Genomic DNA, 21,486 nt, shown 5'->3' with positions numbered 1-21,486 from the left:
TCCTCTACACCAAGAAACAGTAAACAAAACAATTCCAGCAACCCTAAAATTAAGTTCAAATAGAATCAAGAAATGTTGGCTTGCTGATCATTATGAATTTTATTTTTAAAAAGTATGACCTGATCTTTTCTTCTTTCTCTTATTTTCTCAAAGCTATGGGTACACCTGTCTACCATTACAGAATGTTACAGTTGACTCTTTTAAAGTCATTTAGACTTTGAAAGTCTAGTCCTCTCATTTTACAAAGATGAGGAAGTAGGTCCAGAGAGGTTAAATATCTTGTCTGCCAAGTCAGAACTAGATGCTTGGTCTCCTGCATCTTAGCTGACTGCATTATCCACAATACCAGGCTGACCGCAGCAGTGCCTACAGGAAACACAGTGCACAGAATCTCAACATTTTGTTGATATGTTATCAAAGAGCACTTTATGTTTCACTAAAAGTCATGATTACAAGTATGTAAACATGACTTTAAAAAGGAATTCAAATAGAATTGCTAAGATTAGCCCATAAGAATACCCAGACTGCTTACTGAAGAATGGATAAACGTCTAGCATAGAATTATGAGTGCTGCTGAGATTGGTAGCAGAGAAATTTGGGAACTTCCTGTGCTGTCTATTGAAATTTTAACACTGAAAACCCTGCAGTAAAAAGAAAATGTGCTTCCTTTCAGCTGCTGGTAGATGGTAAGGCTGAATGGTATTTGGGAGCACAGGCTTAAAAATCACAGCTCCCTATCTATGTGACCTCAAGCGTTACTTTACCTCTCCCTGTATAACTCAGTTTCCTCATCTCTAAAGTGGGATCATAAAAGCACCTATACTCATAAGGTGGTTAAGAATATTATATGCATAATGCATGTAAAGAACCCAGAACAGTACAGACAGGGTCTCAGTAAATTTCAGTTCCCATTTCCAAGCGGCCTTTATCTTCGCTTGTTGTAACAAATTCAGTATTTATGAGAGTCTGGTCAGGAAAAAGAATATTCGTTTTTTTCAGTCTACCATGCAAGATGAGGGAAACCAAGTAAAAGTGCTGAAAAGAACACTGGGCTTAGTGGTGACACACTAGTCACTAATTAGGCAAGTAACTGTGAATAGCTTTCCTAACCTATTTTTAAGGTCATAAAGTCCGAGCATAGGGGCTTCCCTGGTGGCACAGTGGTTGAGAGTCCACCTGCCGATGCAGGGGACACGGGTTCGTGCCCCAGTCCGGGAAGATCCCACATGCCGCGGAGCGGCTGGGCCCGTGAGCCATGGCCGCTGAGCCTGCGCGTCCGGAGTCTGTGCTCCGCAACGGGAGAGGCCACAACAGTGAGAGGCCTGCATACCGCAAAAAAAAAAAAAAAAAGTCCAAGTATAAACCTGTAATTACAAATCAGTCTGATAACTACCCAGGTGTCTGTGAAAACAGAAAATTGAGAGTTGAAAAGTATGCCCTGAGAAATTACTCCTGATTCAAGTGGAAGCAGAAATCCCTTTGAAACGTGTTATGACCTTGTCCTACTAAACTCTGCCTGAAGCTCTAACTATACATTTTCTTACTTATTTCATGTTCATGTTCTCAACAAAAGTCAAACAACAATAAGACCAACAAGATTCTCAGTTTTTGCCAACACTAATTTTTTAAGAAATGTTTCTCATTAATGGTTTTAGGCAAGAATGAAAATGGGAGGGAAGTCCAAAAGGGAGGGGATATCTGTATGTGTATGGCCGATTCATTCTGTTATGCAGTGGAGGCTAACACAACATTGTAAAGCAACCATACTCCAATAAAAATGAATTAAAAAAAAAAGGATAAGAGCACAATAATATAGAAAACCTAGATTTATTTGTTAAGCTATTACAAAGACAAAACAATTATCTGAAGTACTTTGAGAACTTCACCCCAATTTCACTTGTTCTTTTACAGAAACTGACCTAAGAGGTTGGGAATGAAAGGATATAACCTAAGAGGTTATAAGAGAACAGACTGGTGAAACATGGTGAAAGGAGCAAAGGCTAGGCAAAAGCACTTGTGTTAGTGGTAGTATGTGTGGCTGGGCTGTTTCTGAAGAGGCTCCCTAGAGTTAATTAATCTGGGTTCCCAATTAGTAAAAAGAAAAAGACCTTTAACCCTGCGGAGACTGTGCATAGGCCAGGATTTATCTGAGATCTCTGTTTTTCTTTTTTTAAGGAGTAAGGGTATTCTTAGGCCCTAAGGTGTATATCTTGTATTCAGCCCCTCTCTTTCCCAGTCTACCTGCAGTCTACCTACACCTTCAAGTGCCAGTGCATTTCCACCATGTAGTGCTGCTAGGTTATGAGGATGCATATAGTGAAGGCAGGAATTATAAGCCTACAGAGGGTACACCTAGACACAAAGTTTTGGAGTAAATGATAAACTACAAATACCCTCTTGGTTAAGTTAATTCACCTTTGTTAATAAAGGTCATAGTTTCTTGTGCTGGCGACAACTTGTCTCAGTATAATCTGTCTCAAGAAAGAACTGGTTCAGGTAAGTTTTGGAGAAGGAAAAAGACTTTCATCAATACCCACTCCACAGTGGAAGAGGCACCAAGTTCTCTCCTAAGGTTATGAGCAGAATCTGAAAAACAAAAGGTTTACAGTGTTTATAATAATAATACCTAATTTATTAAATGCCTAGTCAAGAGTGCCAGGGACTTAGATATATTATATCTCAGTCTTTGCAACAATCCTGCCAGGTATTTACTATCATCCTCATTTTTCGGAAGAGGTAACTGAGAATTAGAGAAGTTATACACCTGTCCAAAGGCACACAGCTGGTACGTGGTAGAGTTGTGATTCCACTATTCATGTGCCTTCCCCTCCACCCTATCTCATGCATTGAGAGGTCCTAGCTCCATTATCTTGAAATTTTTAATAGCTGCATACACACTCTAATTATTCCTTGTTCACTCCTCAAAAGCAAATGTTATTTTAAATGATTAAAAATTTACAGACATTGTTTGGAATTGAGGTCAATTATCCAGATGAAGAATTTATATAAACTTTATGAATAAAGTATCTCTCTGCTCCAGCTGTAGCACAAAATGAACGGAAAACAAATCATCAGCTCATTAGAAAGTTTGGGCTATTTTACAGTTATTTCACCATAAAATTGCATTACAAAGAATCCTAAGAATTCTCGCCAGGAAAACGCTGTAACGTCCCATTTGTGTAACCATTAGTGACATACCGAATAAGTTTCTCAATCTTATTAGTAGAGCAGTTGGTGTTCTCTGAATAGTCTGTTTTCAAGAAGAAATATGTTAAAGCCAGATCAAAAAATCTGTTTTCCAGTTTCAATAAAACTTACTGAAAAAATCCACATGCTATAAAGAATGTAATAAATAAGAATCTGAGAAATAGGGAAGAAGACTTATATTGGTACTAGAAGATTTCCCATGAAGCAGAATAGTGAAATACTGACATCTGGAACTGTGAGATCTGAAAATTAACGTTAACAGAGCTTCAGCAACGTGAACACATAATTTTAGCTAACTGCAGAGGAGACATTGCTGATTTTAGACTATATGGCTACCAATGACAGAAGTAAATGTTGTGGAAATAAATATTTAAAGAAAGAGATATTAAATCACAGAACTCTTAAGATTATTTTCTAATAGTTCCACTGGCATCTAAGAGGAAGGCAGAGTTCCATTATCACAATTCATGGTTACTATAAGAAGCGATGTTATATTCACAGTGGCAATAATCTGGAAGGTAAATGGAACTTGAAAAACAAGGGATCTTACAACCTAATTGGATGACTGACAATGGTATAAAACTCAAGCCAAAAATACATAAATCTTGCCACGTTATTACTATATGCTTTAATAAAACAAAGGACCTGGGTATAAGTACTCAAAGAATGGAAAACAGCTAGTATTCAAGAAAATGCTATAAGGTCAGCAGTAGAAGGACGTTGTAAAGGGGACAGTGGAACAACAATTTAACAATGTAAAAATCTTAACAGTTTTTTTTTTTTTTTTTTGGCCACGCTGTACAGCTTGTGGGATCTTAGTTCCCGGACCAGGGATCAAACCCAGGCTCTCAGCAGTGAAAACACAGAGCCCCAACTGCTGGACTGCCAGGGTATTCCTGATCTTAAGAGTTTTTAAAGGAAGGACTGCTAATTACTAATCCTAGCTCAGTATGATATAAACTAGCTACATGACCTTCAGCTAGTAGTTAACATACAGTTGAGATACTCAAACTGACAAAGGACAATTTATTTCTCAGAGTAGCATGTAACAAGTAAACAGTCAGGAACAAACTTCAGGCAAAGCTCATGAGAATGTGTCAGAGGAGAGAAAATTGGCAGTGAACTCATGTCCGTCAAGAAAAGCAGGAATGAAGCAACTTGGGAAGTGACAGCTTTGGGGCAACTGTACGTGGACTTGATATGGTTTGGCAAATCAGCCTTTAACACTGAAGTGCCCACGACCTTGGTCCTCCATTATATTCAAAACGAGGGAAACTGATACAAGATTATGATTCAAGGCTTAAACTCAGATTGGAATGACTTCTACTTCCTCCCTCAAATGAAAAGTAGTGAGTTGCAGCAAATCTCTGCTTTGTGTTTTTTGATGAGTATGTTAAGGTTTCAAACATCACAAGTGGGAAAAGGTGACTGAGCAGAGCAGGACATGACCTCAGGCTCTGCTGTTCCCACCTGAGCCAACCAGGGAGATCTCTGTTTCTGAACAAAGGGTAATGTCCTTCTCCTGATTCACTGAAGATGGGTATGTCTTATTCTTCCATGTACTCTCAATGCCTAGCATAGTGCTTAGCACGTAATAAGTGCTCAATAAATGTTAACCTGAACATCACCATGTTGGCAGATCTTGATTTCTTAGGGAAAAAACCTACACGATTTTAAATAATTTCATAAATGAATAACTAACATTTTTCCACAACTGCTAATTTTATGGAGTTCTCCTCAATTATGAAAATAAAAATCAATTATTTCACATGATTTTCATGTTCAGTGACAAGGGAGAAAATAAACTACTCACCCTAAAGCAACATCAATCATTTTCAGTGATCAACATCTGCATCCTCAAACTGTCCAGCAACTGTTGGTGTAGCATCTACCTCCATCCCATCTGAAGAAAAAATTAACCACTGAGCAACAGTCTACTAAGCACTTCAGATAGGTAAAGATTCAGCTCATAGTTAGACCAGAAGGAAGCTAGTGCCCCCTGCTTGTAGGAGTTGCAGTTTCTTTCTCTTTTGAAAATTAAAAGTACCAAGGAACAAACAGAAAGAAAAATGCCACCTGTGGATTTAGGCCAAGTTAAAATTAGTCTATATATTTAACATTTACTTCGCAATTCTCAACCTGAACACTGAAAGAACACTAGGTAGGGACTTTCAAATGCAGTAAGCATCCATTGTTCTCTCTTCACAGAACAGTGCTAGGTGTTTACTGTGTGACTTTTTTTTATGATATGAAGTCCTATCTTCATAAGCTTACAACATAATTCAGGAGAGACTAAATAAGTAGAGCGAGGTTCTTACTTATCTCTTTTTCTTACCTCATTGAAAAAAAAGGAGGGGGGAGGACAAGAAAAAAAAAGGCCCTCTGGAAAGAGTTGCCTAACGCTGCTTTCTCCACTTCTTCACTTCCCACTCACCCCTCAACTCTTTAGCCCACCACAAACTGGCTTCTGCCTGCAGCCCACTGGCACACCACCACCTTGATATCCAGCAGGGCATGCAAAAACAACACTTATCTAAAATTAACTCATGGGCTTCCCTGGTGGCGCAGTGGTTGAGAGTCCGCCTGCCGATACAGGGGACACGGGTTCGTGCCCCGGTCTGGGAAGATCCCACATGCCGCGGAGCGGCTGGGCCCGTGAGCCATGGCCGCTGAGCCTGCGCGTCTGGAGCCTGTGCTCCACAACGGGAGAGGCCACAACAGTGAGAGGTCCGCGTAACGCAAAAAAAAAAAAAAAAAAAAATTAACGCATCATCTTTCCACGTAGAAAATGCTTCTCTCTCCAAAGAGTTTTGCAGAAGGATACCTTTTACCTGCCTAACCCAGAAACCCCTACCATGTCTCTAACTTCTGTTGCTTCTCTCTCTTAAATATCTCTCGAATCTGTTGTCTTTTGACACGCACTGCCACTCCGTAATTTAGGTCACTATCTCTTATCTAATTTAAATCATAAAGTACTTAACAGGGTTTCTCTTCTTTCCTCTAGTATTTCCCTCTGCAATTAATTTTTTGTTATCATAGCCAGAGTCATCTTCTGAAATATTAATCAAACTAAAATTCTTCAATGGTTTCCCAATGACCTACGCGTAAGTTGAAATTCGTTAACACAGCTTTCAAGTTCCTTTAATATACAGCCCAGTTCACTACTCCACCTTTATCTGTTGCTATAATAACTACCCTTCACACTCAGAGTTCCAGACATGTGAACTTTCAGTTCCCCAAAGCTAAATGGTCTCTTGGACCTTTGCACATGACTGATCCTTTTCCTGCCTCTCTCCCCAAACTGTATGCAATCCCTCTTCACTTGGTTCATTTTTATTCATCTTTAGATTCTGGCTTAAATGTCACTTACTCCATGAAGTTTGACTCTCTCCCTGACTATCCAAGCTGAGTGACAGGCCCAGTCTCTGATTCCACACTTCCTCAAGTCTCGCCTATATCTCAATGCTGTATCACAATGTACTATAACTACCTAATTAGTTAATTTATTTTTCTCTCCACTAGATTGTCATTGACAGATATAACCGCATCTCTCTTGAGCACTCCTGTATTCTCTGTACCTGGCACTGTAGCTCAACAAACACCTCTTACATAAATAAACACACAAAGCACTGAAATGCCAGCAGTAGAAATCTCACCATGTATATATCTAAACATCACGTTGTATACCTTGAATATATACAATTTTTATTTTAAAAATAAATGTAAAAAAAGAAAATGCACAAGTCAAATAAACAAATAAATGGCAAAAGAGTGATATGGGTACCCAGGACTTTAGAAGATAGAGAATGGTACAGGCTGAAGAAGTTTTATATATAGGCAAGTCTCCATACGCTAATGAGGCTTAGGAATACAAGTCCAAAAATCTCCCTTTAGCAACAAGTGTTTGTGACCTTAAAATCACTTACTACAAAGCATCAAATAAGGAATTTTACAATTAAAAACAACAAAGAATCTTCAGTGATGAAAGGTTTTTCAATGTCCAAGGGTACTCTTCAGTTAATCATTATAATAAAAAAATATCTTGAATTCTTTCAGCTAAGAGTTTGGCAGAGCACTAGAAATCACCTGAGCCATCTCACCCTAAAGCCTGTGTTAGAGGCTCACCACCTAGGGCTTAAAATGGAGAGGAGACATAAGGAAAAACAGTGTGACCCACAGCCTAAGTTTTTCCAAATTAAATATCCCAGAACTTCAGGACCCCCAGGTCAGAATGCTATGTGCATGGAGATACTGATCACAACATTATGAGAGAAACTTAAATGTACCAATAAAAGAAAAACTATGGTAACCCTCTTTAAGAACATTCTCCATCACTAAAATTAGAAGTATTAAGATTCTGCAGCAACATAAAATACTGAAATGAATACATATAAGATGCAAGAAATGCTCACAACAGTGCCTGGCATATTGTTTTTGCATATTAGTGCATTTAATCCTCTTACCACTTACTAGCTATTTGCCCTCAATCAAGTTATGTGACCTTTCTGTGCCTCAGTTTCTTCATCTGTAAAATGGGGATCATAACAGCATCTACCAGAGGGTTCTTGGAAGGATTCAATGAGCAAATACATATAATGTGCTTAAATCAGGACCTGGCAAATAAGAGCACTATCTAAACGTTTTATTGAGCGTAGTAGGAACGAGACTGGAGACAAGTGGGGCGGAGACACAGCTGTCTCTTCAGAGTCAGAGAGAAGAGTTTGAACTTCATATGGTGAGTATCAGACAATCACTGAGGGGACATCCTTATACAGGGAGGACACAGAGTGTTCTCAGAAGATTAATATGGCACAGTGAGCTGGAGGAAGGAATGACTGAGGCAAAAAATTTACTATTGTAAATCCAGTGTGAGAAGAAAAGGGGCTAGGTTTGAAGGATAGCAGTAATTATAGCAAAGAGATCTGAAAAGTCATTTAAAGGAAAAATCCATAGAATTCAGTATTGGACTGGATAAGGGAAAAAATGGTAAAGGCTGAGTCAAAAGAAATACGTAAAGATTCTAACTGAAATAGGACACTTAGAAAAGGGAACCAGTCTAATAGGTAAAATATTTACAAAAGCGGCTTACAAATATGAGACAAATGAAACAGTTAAAGCCACTTGTGTAAGGTTCAAATGTCTGTCACTAAAAGAAATCCCAAGTTTCTTGAATGCTGTCTAGCCCTCTTAACCAACTGACTAGTTTTGCCCATAATCATGCAGGGATTCATTTAAAAAATTAAAATGGCAGCATCAATGTGTGCCTGCACATACACTTACATAGCAAGCAAACAAAAAGACTGGAAAGATATGCAGCACGAAAGTAACAGATATCTCTCAATTAGAATTCTACTTGATTTTTCATTTCTTCTTTGCCTGTGCCCATTAAAAATTTTTTGACTATGAACATAGACTGTCTTTGTAGTTAGGGAAAAAAGTTAAAAAAAAATTTTACATAGAATTCCCATTCTATGTAATTCTACGTTTGTTTCCTACGCTATAAAGAGTTAATTCTGTGTACTCACCTTCATAATCTCTTACTGAATCTTCTGTCCGGACTCCAGCCATGTTATACTGGCTGCTCACAGACTGAGAAAGCATTCCTTCTAATCTCTCCAGTGTGGCTTGGCCTTCTGCTGTTAAATGGGATAATCCTTCTTCATAGGTATAAAATGTAGGGATGTCCCCCTGCCCTTGTTCTAAATAAATAAAAAGCTTTTAAGCTACTAAAAAACAATTAGAAAAAAAAAAGATAATCAATAATGCACTTACTGAAGGTAAGCTAAAATGATAAAAAGGCTTCCAGGAAAACACTCAACATTCATTTAACATACATATATCAGCCATCTTTTGAAGACAGAGATACAAAGAAAATGTCTCTACTCTCTAGGATGAGAAGGGATTCCAAGACACAACAAGCCAGTAAACAGCAATTCCCAAAGAATCAAATGTCCAGAGACTAGAAGGAAAAGAGGGTGTTCTTAAAGTTAGGGAGTCTTGTATTATCCCAAGGTGGGAATTTTACACGTAAGTGTTTTTTACTGATTAAAATACATGCTCCTTTTAAAAAATCAGAAATTCTGAGGACTTCCCTGGTGGTCCAGTGGTTAAGAATCCATCTTGCAATGCAGAGGACGCTGGTTCGATCCCTGATCGGGGAACTAAGATCCCATATACCGCGGGGTAACTAAGTCCATGCACTGCAACTACTGAGCCTGCACCCCACAACTAGAGAGCCCGCATGCCTCAACTAGAGAGCTCGTGCACTGCAACTAATGAGCCAGTGCACTCTGGAGCCCGTGTGCCACAACAAGAGAGAAGCCCATGCGCCACAACTAGAGAAAAGCCCACACACCACAACGAAGAGCCTGCACATCACAACTAAGACCCAACGCAGCCAAAAATTTATTAATTAATTAATTTTAAAATAATCAGAAATTCTGGAAAGTACAGGATTAAAAAAATTAAACTGGGACTTCCCTGGTGGCGCAGTGGTTAAGAATCCGCCTGCTAATGCAGGGGACACGGGTTTGAGCCCTGGTCCGGGAAGATCCCACATGCCGCAGAGCAACTAAGCCTGTGTGCCACAACTACTGAGCCTGTGCTCTAGAGCCCACGAGCCACAACTACCGAGCCCGCATGCCTAGAGCCGGTGCTCCGCAACAGGAGAAGCCACTGCAATGAGAAGCCCGCGCACCCCAATGAAGAGTAGCCCCCACTCGCCGCAACTAGAGAAAGCCCACGTGCAGCAACGAAGACCCGATGCAGCCAAAATAAATAAATTTATTTAAAAAAAAATTTTAATTACCCCCAAATCTCAGCAAAGATGAGAATGTATTTAGATATATAAAGGGAAATCCCAGAAATGAGTGTTCTCAGGCCAGGAAGTGGTACATATGAAGGAAAAGGCTTTAGAGAGCCAAACTTGTATACATGAGACCAGTGGGAAAAAGAAAAGAGAACAGCAGGCACTTCAAGTAACAAGACTCTACACCAAGCTAGTGACTGCACTATGCTCTGGGGAGGTAAAGGGAGATATTCTTAGATCAATCAAGTATGGTTGTGGGAAAAAGAAATTACTTTGGCAATGAGGTGTTAGATGGAATATGTTAAAGATGTAGATGATACAGGTTCCAAGCAATGGAGAGAGAAGGTTTGTTTTCTGAGAGCAACTTCATCAACTTAAAAGACTCTCCTGACTACCCACTATCCTATCATTTTCCTTCCTTCCATTTATCTCTATCCACTTTCTCCCGAGTAATCTCTATTTTTTGCTCTCAAGCCTCGGAAGCCCACGAAATTTTCTAATTTGGCTGAGACATGAATTGTGCCATTCGCTTTTATTAAAAACCAAGCTATATGGATACTTGAGGTATAAAGAACTATAATCCCATATCCTATACAAATAGATGCTTAAAATGAAACACATACACAAACACTTTAAAAAATCCACTTCACTAACCATGAGCTTCCACATCATATTCTTCTCCATCGTAATCATCTGAATCTTCATCCTCAGGATCTGGATGCAAAGCCTGGCACTCACACATTGCAGTGAACATGGCCTCCACTGAACGAGTAAATTAAAAATTCCTAATTAATTTTTTTCTGACCGATGTACAATAAAAATTTAATAAAATAACCATCAGGGCAAATAAATTTAATGAGTAGACAAGAGGTATACTAGGGTCACAACATTTACAAAACCTACCAAATTCCAAGGAGAATCAATCTTGAAAAGTGCTTGATAGCAATGGACATGCCACAAAATAATAAGAGTTCATTTCGAAACATTATTGACATCCCTTCATGCCTGGCTGGATTTTTCTAAAAGAAAGTGTCAGTGTCCTGGTCAGACCACTGGCCTCAGGGTGAAGCCCCTCAGCTGGCAGGGCTCTTTCCAGCTATCCTGGCATCTTCCACTCTGGAAATGCCATGAGTCCTCTGTCCTCTATCCAGTGAGATTCACAGTCAACAGCATCGAGTCCATAAAAATAACATATTCCTCCACTCACAAAACATACCAGGCAACACGGCATCTACTGTACTATCACTTCATTCACAATCTTTATATTAATAGTTATCTGGTCCTCAATGATATTACAGATGCTAAAATGAAGAAAAAGCAACAGAACAGAGGTAATGAGGGTGAAGGTAAGTGTGTGGGGGGAGGGATGAGGGAATGCTTCGTACTTAAAGGGAAAAGAACTCCACAGAATACTCACAGGCTGATCTGTCACTAGGCACAAACCTAAATTCAGCAATAGGTTCAATATCATCATCACTGTCTTCCTCTTCTTCATCAGCAACAGATTCTTTTGATTCTTCTGGAAAGGGAATAAAAAAATAGCTTTTTAATGATGTTGTTTATTTGTTTGCAAAAATAGAAGCCTAAAAGAATTTCTTAAAGGATGCTTACTGATATATCTAAATCCTGCAATTTTTTACTTCAAATTATAAGAACATTGTTACTTTAGAGCTAAAAAAGACTGGATAGTCTCTCTGGTCTAGTCACACTGTACTCTGAGTCCTAGGGATTCCAAGCCCCAACGTCATGGTGGGGGTGAGGAAACCTGTACAGTCAGGCCTCTATCAAGTAGAGTTCCACTGTCATGTCTGTTTCTTTCACCTTGAAACAAGGGGTTCAGCAGCAGTTTGTAAACCACTGATGTGATTCATCACCAACAATTTACAGATGAGAAAACTAAGGCCCATGAAAGTTAGCTGACCCAAAAGATAAATTAACAAAGTCTGTTGGCAAGAAAAAAATACAAATGTTCAATAAAGAGAACTAGCACATGCTGCTGGTGGAAGTAGAAATTGCTAAAACCATTCCGGACATGTGTTTATCCTACTACCCAGAAATTCCTCATTTAAGTACATATTATGTACACAAGGAGTTTGTATGTGAATGTTTACTGAACTACTATATGTACTATAGAAAACATTAAAAATGTTAATTAAAAAAAGGAAATAGATGTATTGTAACCTGGTCATACTATGTTTGAGAGATAGCAGCTGAAAATGAATAAATGTGATTTATATGTACCAAAATGAAGAGATTTTCAAATATAAGTGAGTGAAAAAGCTCGTTGCAGAATATATATAATACCACTTACATTAAAATTTTAAACACAAAAGAGAACCATTATAGTGCTTATGGGTATATACATATTCAGTAAAAATCTAAAAGCATAGACAAGAAGGACACACACCATCTTTAAGGTGAACTCTGGAGACAGAGTTAGGAACGAAATGGGGAGGGATACAAAAAAGATTTCCGTAGTATTAATATAGTTTTATTTCTTTTAGACTAGAGTAATTATGAAAAATGTTAGAATTTACACTGGACATTAAATAATGGAAATTTTTTATTATTCTGTACTTTTCAATGTTTGAATTACTTCATAATAATAATTTTTTTTAAATGGTCAATAAAACACTTAAAAAGACCCCAAAACCACCAAAACATGTTCAACCAATCATCTTAAAAATGTAACTTTTGGGGCTTCCCTGGTGGCGCAGTGGTTAGGAGTCCGCCTAACGATGCAGGGGACACGGGTTCGTGCCCCGGTCCAGGAAGATCCCACACATATACATATACACACACACACACATATATATATATATACACACATATATATATATATAAAACTTTTGTGTAGCATATTACAGTTACCATTTTGAAAAAATGTTAATTCTCCATATAGATGAAGATAAGGTAGAGAGGTATTGAAAGTATAAACTTTCTGGAAAGCAACTTGACAATATATGTTAAGAGCTTTAAAAATATTTACCTTTAATGCAGCAATTCTACTCATAGGAATCAATAATAAGGGGGTATCCACTAAATTTTTTTTACCTTTTATAAGTCATACAAGTTCACTGCAGAATAATGAAAAAATACAGATAAGCAAAAAAGGAAAAAAATTTCAGTGGCCACTGTTAGCAGTTTTAAATAGCAGATTTAATAGGACGTTTTCTGTCCTGTTTCTAATGTTATTAAATTGTCAAATATAATAGAGGTGTCTTCTGTAAAAAGTAAAATACAAAAATATTGGAGAGTTCCAAACAATTCTAAGTAGTTGAATACATTATGGTACTACCAAACTTTTTCAATGCATTTAAAAAAACAGAATAGTATCATACTGTAATTATTATTCTATAACTGAATGGATATCACTTTTCAAATTATAAAAGTAACTCAGACCCAGCAATCCCACTCCTGGGCATATACCCAGAGAAAGCCATAACACAAAGAGATACATGCACCCCGATGTTCACTGCAGCACTATCTACAATAGCCAGGACACAGAAGCAACCTAAATGTCCATCGACAGAGGAATGGATAAAGAAGATGTGGTACATATATACAATGGAATATTACTCAGCCATAAAAAGGAACAAAATAGTGCCATTTGCAGAGACATGGATAGACTTAGAGACTGTCATACAGAGTGAAATAAGTCAGAAAGAGAAAAACAAATATCGTATAATATCACTTGTATGTGGAATCTAGAAAAATGGTACAGATGAACTTATTTGCAAAGCAGAAATAGAGACAGATGTAAAGAACAAACTTACAGATACCAAGGGCGGAGGGGGAGTAGGATGAACTGGGAGATTGGGATTGACATATATACACTACTATATATAAAATAGATAACTAATGAGAACCTATTGTATAGCACAGGGAACTGTACCCAGTGCTCTGTGGTGACCTAAATGGGAAGGAAATCTAAAAAAGAGGGGATATTATGTATACATATAACTGATTCACTTTGCTGTTACAGCAGAAACTAACACATTTTAAAGCAACTATACTCCAATAAAAATTTAAAAAAAAAAGTAATTCATGCTGGTATAAATATAAGTAAAAGAGTCAAGACGGATTCAAAGGAAAAAGTCCCTACCCTCTAGTCCTCTCCCTAGAAATAACTACTATTAATTAACACCTTCTTTTATATCTGCAGGAATCTATCTTAAGGCAGTAAACAGAAATGTAATATAGCATTTTTACAATTAGGAAAAGAAAATACTACCATGACAAACACTCATCATCTCGTGCTAGATCATAGTAGTGTGTGCCATACTCTGTCTCCTTAAAACTTTCTAAATTTTCAAAAATGGGAGTGTATTTTTAGTCATTTTAAAAATAATCTAATGTTCTCAACAATAAGCTGATGGTCCACTTTAGAGGTTAATGGAGGTAAGCCAAAGAGAAAAAAAAAGTCTGAATCAGGACCAGAGGAACAAAGGCTGGGAAAATAGGATCCACACCTGTATAACAATATAAATGTTCATCTTATATCTGAAACCCTATTAAAATCTCAAATTGAAGGAGCAATAGCTCAATAGGCAAATTCATGGGATTGTCTCTTACGTGCTATTTCCAAGAAAAGCAACCCACTATTTTAAAAGAAAAAGTTTACTAAAGATGTGACAATTGTCTTTTCAACCCCTAAGTTCATTTCTACAAAAGATGAACATATTAAACTAACACAATATACTATATAAACTTCTTATTTAGTTATACTTACAAAAGTCAAGCACAAGATTCTATTTCGTGCCTAACCTGTTTCTCATTCAGAATTCTTACAACTTATTGTGGACAGCCTAAAAAAATGGATTTTTAAAATCTTTCTTGCTTCTTCTTTCATCAACTACACTAGATTTTTATGAATCTTTGTATTTTATCCAAGACTTGGGAATCCTGTACCCTAAGGTTTCTCAACCTTGGCACTACTGACATTAGGACTGGTTAATTCTTTGTTGTGGGAGCCTGTCCTATGCACTGTAGGATGCTTAGTACCATTCCTGGCCTCTAACTAGATGCCAGTAGCACTCCTCTCCACCTCTAGTCATGACAATCAAAATGTCATTGCCAAATTTGGGGGGAGGGCAACATGTCCACCACTGAGAACCATTTCTGTAACAAAACAAAACATGTTCTATCCTAAACTCTTAGAAGCAAAGTACACTGATCCAAGCCTCTAAGGGTGCCAAATATAAATGTCTTTACAAAGAGAAAGAATAAACAGTTAAACTCAAGAGGAAAAACTAGAAATACAAACGCACAATAGCTAAATAATTCTAAGTGCAAGTATATGGAAAATACAAGGCAGTGCCCATGGGCTTCCCTGGTGGCACAGTGGATAAGAATCTGCCTGCCAACGCAGGGGACATGGGTACGATCCCTGGTCCGGGAAGATCCACATGCCACGGAACAACTAAGCCCGTGTGCCACAAATACTGGGCCTGCGCACCTAGAGCCCGTGCTCCGCAACAAGAGAAGCCACTGCAATGAGAAGCCCACGCACCACAGCAAAGAGTAGGCCCCGCTAGCCGCAACTAGAGGAAGCCCATGTGCAGCAACAAAGGCCCAACACAGTCAAAAATAAATAAATATTTTTTAAAAAAGGCCAAACTATTTTACTGTGCTGAAATTTTGCTTAAGAAAGTATTATCCAAAATAAGTCAATTGATTATTACATTGATTATGACCAGAGACTGCTTTTTGAAATATAATATACTACCAAAGGAAGCTCAAGGTTAAATAATACCATACATACCTCCAAATTTGGCATTCACCATAACATACAAATGCTCTCGTGGATAGGCATTTAGGTCCCTGGACACCGCATGCAAACTAATGGTGGGGTATTCCAGTGAGAATCCTAATCCAGAGCCATCTAACCAAGACAGGCGGCTGAAAAACATGTTTTAAGTAGATTATTTTCAGAACTTAAATCCTAATTTAATGTCCTAACGTTTATAAAAGTTCAGCTTGGACACTTTTATACATGTGAATAAATTCAAGCATACTGTTTAGAAATATTCCTAAAATAAGAAAATTCAACAGCAGGAACTGAATTTCTTTAAGACCAATTCTGTTATTTTCCTCTATTCAAACAGATTTGAAATGCAGTTTTTCTTAAGTCACAGAAAAGTGACTGTGTGTTTCTATGCCTTTTTATGCTTGTTCGTATGTGGAATGTCTTCAGGCACCTTTTTTGCTTTTGCAAATCCTCTTCATCTGAATAAGTGTCAGCCTCTCCAAGAGCCCTCCCTACAATTATTCCAGTCCATAATGATCTCTTCTTTTTCTAAACTGTACTTATGCTCAGTAATATACTATTGAGCACCTAACTCTGTGGTAAAGAATCTTATATGTACCCTGACAGAACGTGAGCTACTCGACAAAACTTGTCATATTCCTTTATTTAACATTCTTCAAAACCACTACCATAGTGCTTAGCATGTAAGTATGCAATAAATACCTAGGAATCACTAATTTCTTCACTAATCCTACATTAAATGATATACACATGAAATGGCTGTAATCATACCACAAGCTGGAAAATAATCATCACATTGAAAGGCAGACTTTATGAAGCCTTTCATTTATTCTGCAGCTTTAACAGAAAGCCACAAATAAGCAACATCTAGTTTTCCCTCAAAAGTGGTCTAATGCAAATATTTTATTGGTATAACAAAGGAAATATATCAAGAAAATCTGTACGTTGAGTTTTGAGCAAGGACTGGCTAATTTTTTGGTAATACTTCACCACTTAGCAGGAAAAAAAGTAGGAAAAAGATGCTTAAGAAACCACAAAAAAAATGTTAATGCAACATAGTGGTTGCACAGGGCTGGAGGAAAATACAAAGTGACTGCTAATGGGTGTCAGTTTTTGCAGGGGGAATGAAAATATTCTAAAATTGATTGTGTTGGAAATTCCCTGGTGGTCCAGTGGTTAGGACTCGTCACTTTCACTGCCAGGGCCCGGTTCAACCCCTGGCTGGGGAACTAAGATCCCACAGGCTGCGTGGCGTTGCCAAAAAAAATTAATTAATTAAAAATTAAAAATAAATAAAATTGTGTTGATGGCTGCACAACTCTGTAAATAGATTAAAAAACATTTAATTGTATACTTCAAATACATGGATTGCATGCTATGTAAATTATCTCAATGAAGCTTTTCTTTTAAAAAGAGGTTAACGCAATAAAACCCCCATATCTTTCTATTTTCTATACAACTCTAACAAGCCTGGTGGTCTTATTTCTAATGAAGCAAAAACAAATACAATAGTAGAACCTAGGACTCCCTTGTGCAGGAACAATGACAGTATAGCAGTTTGAGAGCATTCACATCCGATGTAAGGCAAGGTTGAACTTTATACCTTAGTCCCTAAAGGAAATCAACGTCTAATAGCACAAGTGTGTAACACTTGACCCTCACTTATCAAAAGCAAAGGCAGAATTAGATTGTGGTAAAATTGTACAACTCTGTAAATACACTAAAACATAAGGAACTGTACACTAAAAAAAGGAAAAGCGAAAAAATATGCACTGTCATTTAGAAAGATTTCCATTCAACATGCTTATTAAAAAAAGAGAAAAAGAAAACCTGGGAAGCTTAAAGTGATAAATCTTAAGATGCTTAAAGTGGTAAAAGCTCTACAAATGATTTTCCAGAATGACTCATCCTATTGGGTCCAAAGAAATAGATTTTATTATTGTAATTGGATTGTGTGTGTTCTACGGGCCTTTCCTCCACTGCTTTCCTCTTAATGTGGAGAAGAAATAGTGCTCATGTATCACAGAAATATTGCCAGTCCCTTACTAAAACTGTATTACTTTAAGCAAATAAACTCCTTTTTCTCAGCTCAATAACCCCCTGGCATTAGCACAAGTCAGAAAGGAGTATTCCAAATTTCGGTGTCCAAAATGATTTGAAATACCAAGGCCACAAAACTTTCTTTAGTGACTCAATTAGGAGATGGAAAAACTGAAATATAAGCATAGATTCAGTGCCTATAAATTATGGCTTTCACTTTAAAAAGCACATAATAATTACTCTGTAGTTCCTTACTGCTGGCAGAACACAAATGCTACCTCACCACAGCATTTCCTATGGAGCTCTCATAATCTTATACAGGAACATGGATTATGTACTCTACAGAAGAAAGTTTCAGTTAAAAGCAACGCTCACTCTGATTACTAAGTTTTCATTTTTATTTATTCTCTTTTCATATATTCTAGAAGAAAATCCCTCAAAACCAAAATATCTAACTATACCCAGTCCCAAAGAAACCATGAGTCACATAAGGGAAAATCAAGAATTAGGAAGCCAGTACTGGTGGCGCAGTGGTTGAGAGTCCGCCTGCCGATACAGGGGACTGTACAGGTTCGTGCCCCGGTCCGGGAAGATCCCACATGCCGCGGAGCGGCTGGGCCCGTGAGCCATGGCCGCTGAGCCTGCGCATCCGGAGCCTGTGCTCCGCAACGGGAGCAACGGGAGAGGCCACAACAGTGAGAGGCCTGCGTACCGCCAAAAAAAAAAAAAAAAAGAATTAGGAAGCCAGTAAAGGTGCAGAGGAATGTTTTGCTAACCTCCAATGCTTTTGCAGAAGAATATCACTGTACTTTATTCCTGGCATGGGGAGAAAAACAGGACAGAAAGGTAAGAGAGGTCTTGAATTTGGGCTAGCTTAATTATTTGGTTTTAAATTAATTTTGGAATAAGATATAAAAAGAGCATAATTTATAAGTTTAAGATACCTATTTTTAATTTAAATATTTTATTTCGCTTGTTTCAAATGATCTATTTTGAATGATTCATGCCTCTGTTCCCTTATTTGGAAAAAAGTCAACTTTCTATGAAAACTAAGCTTTGAAAATAAGCCCAAGAGTTCTAAATCTCTCAATACACATCTGAAAAACTACCTAAAACCAAATCAGACCCTGTTCCTCTTTGCCTAAAATCCTAAAATAGTTTCCCCAAAACCTTTGGGCTATAAGCTAAGCTCATAAACGTGACTCCCTCCTTCTCCAGCTTTATTATGTTTCCACTCTTTCTCCCTCGGTCCATCAGATGAAGAACTGCTGAACTGTGTGTGTGCATGTGTGCACACAGATATATACCCTGGCACACACAACACTGTTTCTCACCATTACCTCTGAACATCCTGTTTCTTCTAATTAGAATGTTTCCTCTTAGCCCCACCTCATTCCCCTGACTGTTAATCCTCATTTGTCACATCCTCTAGGAAGCCTTCCCAGTTTGCTGAGATCTTGAGTCTATCAAGAATTGGAAATGCTAGGTGGGAAAGAACAAAAAGGGAAAGAGACCAAGGAGGTAACGCTAACAATCAGTAGAGGGATGAACAACAGTGTCCAAGGTACTGGTAATATTCTATTCTTAACCTGGAGGTGTTATGCAGGTGTTAGTTTAATTATAATTCCTTAAACCATATATTTATAATTTATATTCTTTTTGTATGTATATTTTATAAAAATAGTTTCTTAAAGAAAAAGATTTGTTAGTGAAAGGTTGAAATAAGTAAATTTTTTAAACAGATAAGAGCTAAAAAGGAGTTTGTACTTCCTCAGTGTGATAACTGTATTGTGGTTATACAAGAGAATGTCCTTATACTTAGATTTTTGCTCAAGTATTTACATGTGAAGTGATGACGTGTGTGCAACTCTCAAAAAGCTCAGAAAAAAAAGAGAAAGAGGTAAATGTGGCAAAATGTTAACAACTGATGGATCTTTGCAAAGGAGCCATGGGTATTAATTAACAACGCTTGCAACTTTTCTTTACGTTTGAAAATTTTCCAAATGGAAAGACAAGTATAGGACCTTCCCAAAACAGGATTTATATTATAGAAGAGCGAATACACAGAGAAGCCATGGAGAAAAAGGGGATTGAGTAGGGGCTAGGAACATATCTGTGTTCCACTTTCCACCCCTTAAAAGAAATCGCTCTTCCAAGATCACTGAAAGTCTCCTTGTCAATACCCAATAGGTGCTTTTCAGATATGATTTTATTTGACTGCTCCTCTCACTTTTCTCAAGTCTATTCTTCTATAACCTACCTCTTAGTGTAGATGTGTCCCCAGGGTTCTACCCTTGGTCCTCTTCTCTTCTTGGGTATCTGATCTATCCATCTTTAACACCACTCTCCCAAGAAACATGCTCATATGTGCAACTAATCCACACATATACAGACCAAACTCATTCCCCAAACTTGCTTTTCCTCCCATCCATATTTCCTATCTCAGTGACTGGCCAAAAGCGTAAGCTTTGCTCAGTGACTAGATTTCCTTCTAAACCAAGGGTTCTTTACATCTTTTTGTGCCCTCTGTGGTAGTCAGAATTTTGGGCCCCATGACTCCAACTTCCCCTGGTGTCAAACCTGTGAATGTGTTATGTTACAAGGCAAAAGGGACTTTGTGTATGTAATTCAGGTTACTAATCAGTTGACAATAAAATAGAGAGATTATCCTGGATTATCTGTGTGGGTCCAATATAATCATGTGACCTCTTAGAAGCAGAGAATTTTCTCTGGATGTAGACAAAACTGATGCAGAAGTCAGAGAGATGTGAAGGACAGAAGGATTCAATGTGTCACTGTTGGCCTGAAGATGAATGGAACCGTGTATCATGGAAATGGGAACCTCTATTCTACAATCTCAACATTTAAGACAAGTCTATCTAACTGTGAAAGTACAAAGTGCCCCAGGTACCCAAATAAAAGAGCAATTCCTTCTAGGAATGAAAATGAGAGTCAGGTCCCTCTGGATATAACCCCAACCTGCGTGGCGTTTAAGGTGTTCCTCTCCCCACCCATACCTACAGAAGAAAACCTACACGCCTTAACCAAATTTTAAAAATACTGCACAATCTGCTCTAAACCTACATATCCTGCTCAGGGTAACACCTCCCGCTCCTGTTCATCGAGAAGGCAGGCACACTGATGACTCTAACTCAGGGCCTGGAAACTCAAAATCTTAAAATGAGACCTTGAATAAAGAGCAACACCCCACCAGACCTCCGATAAACAGGCGGGTAAAAAGCATAATGAATGAGGAGAAAAAAAGGCTCCGAACAAACGACACTGGAACAGTCAAATCTTACCCCCAGCAGAGGTACCCCCAAGGGAACGCGGAGCACGCGCTCCCCCGCCCCGCAGCCCCAGAGGTCTTGGTGTCGCCCCGCTCCTCCGCACCGCCCGCGCCCTGGGGGAAGGAGGTGCGCAGGAAGCCAGCACTCGGGACCAGAGACCCTACCTCTCAGCGATATAAAGGGTGCCGGTGCCGAAGCTTTTCCCGTTTAGCACGGCTTCAGTATCTGGCTGCTGCTGCCGGAGCCCCTCAGCCGACCCAGGCGGCGGGAAACTTTTGAGAAAGCTCATTGCAACAAGGAGCGCAGAGAAACGAGTCAGCAGCGAACTAAAGAACACCACTCTAGCCTCGCCGCGTCCCGCCCCGGAAGCG

General features: G+C 38.4%; 1 protein-coding gene across 4 annotated transcripts in view; it reads right to left on the bottom strand.

Moving 5' to 3' along the window:
* Positions 1-21,486, bottom strand: part of CLNS1A (chloride nucleotide-sensitive channel 1A) — a 33,769-nt gene extending 12,283 nt beyond the window's left edge. The window contains exons 1-7 of one of the 4 annotated variants that reach the window (XR_003791441.1): positions 21,280-21,466; positions 15,780-15,916; positions 11,433-11,534; positions 10,670-10,777; positions 8,733-8,906; positions 5,021-5,110; positions 2,416-2,586 (exon numbers count right to left, since the gene is read on the bottom strand). Coding sequence is in view for 3 of the 4 variants with exons in the window: in XM_029207951.1 (XP_029063784.1) it covers positions 5,043-5,110; positions 8,733-8,906; positions 10,670-10,777; positions 11,433-11,534; positions 15,780-15,916; positions 21,280-21,404 (714 nt within the window). In the remaining variant the exon portion in view is untranslated. Of the gene's footprint in view, positions 1-1,311; positions 2,587-5,020; positions 5,111-8,732; positions 8,907-10,669; positions 10,778-11,432; positions 11,535-15,779; positions 15,917-21,279 lie in introns of those variants that run through there. The other 3 variants (XM_029207952.1, XM_029207951.1, XM_029207953.1) reach the window with 3 other exon arrangements.

This window comes from Monodon monoceros, unplaced genomic scaffold, assembly GCF_005190385.1.
Source record: "Monodon monoceros isolate NGI ecotype Baffin Bay Population unplaced genomic scaffold, NGI_Narwhal_1 Super_Scaffold_7, whole genome shotgun sequence".
Classification (NCBI taxonomy): domain Eukaryota; kingdom Metazoa; phylum Chordata; class Mammalia; order Artiodactyla; family Monodontidae; genus Monodon; species Monodon monoceros.
This window is presented reverse-complemented; position numbering and strand designations above follow the sequence as displayed.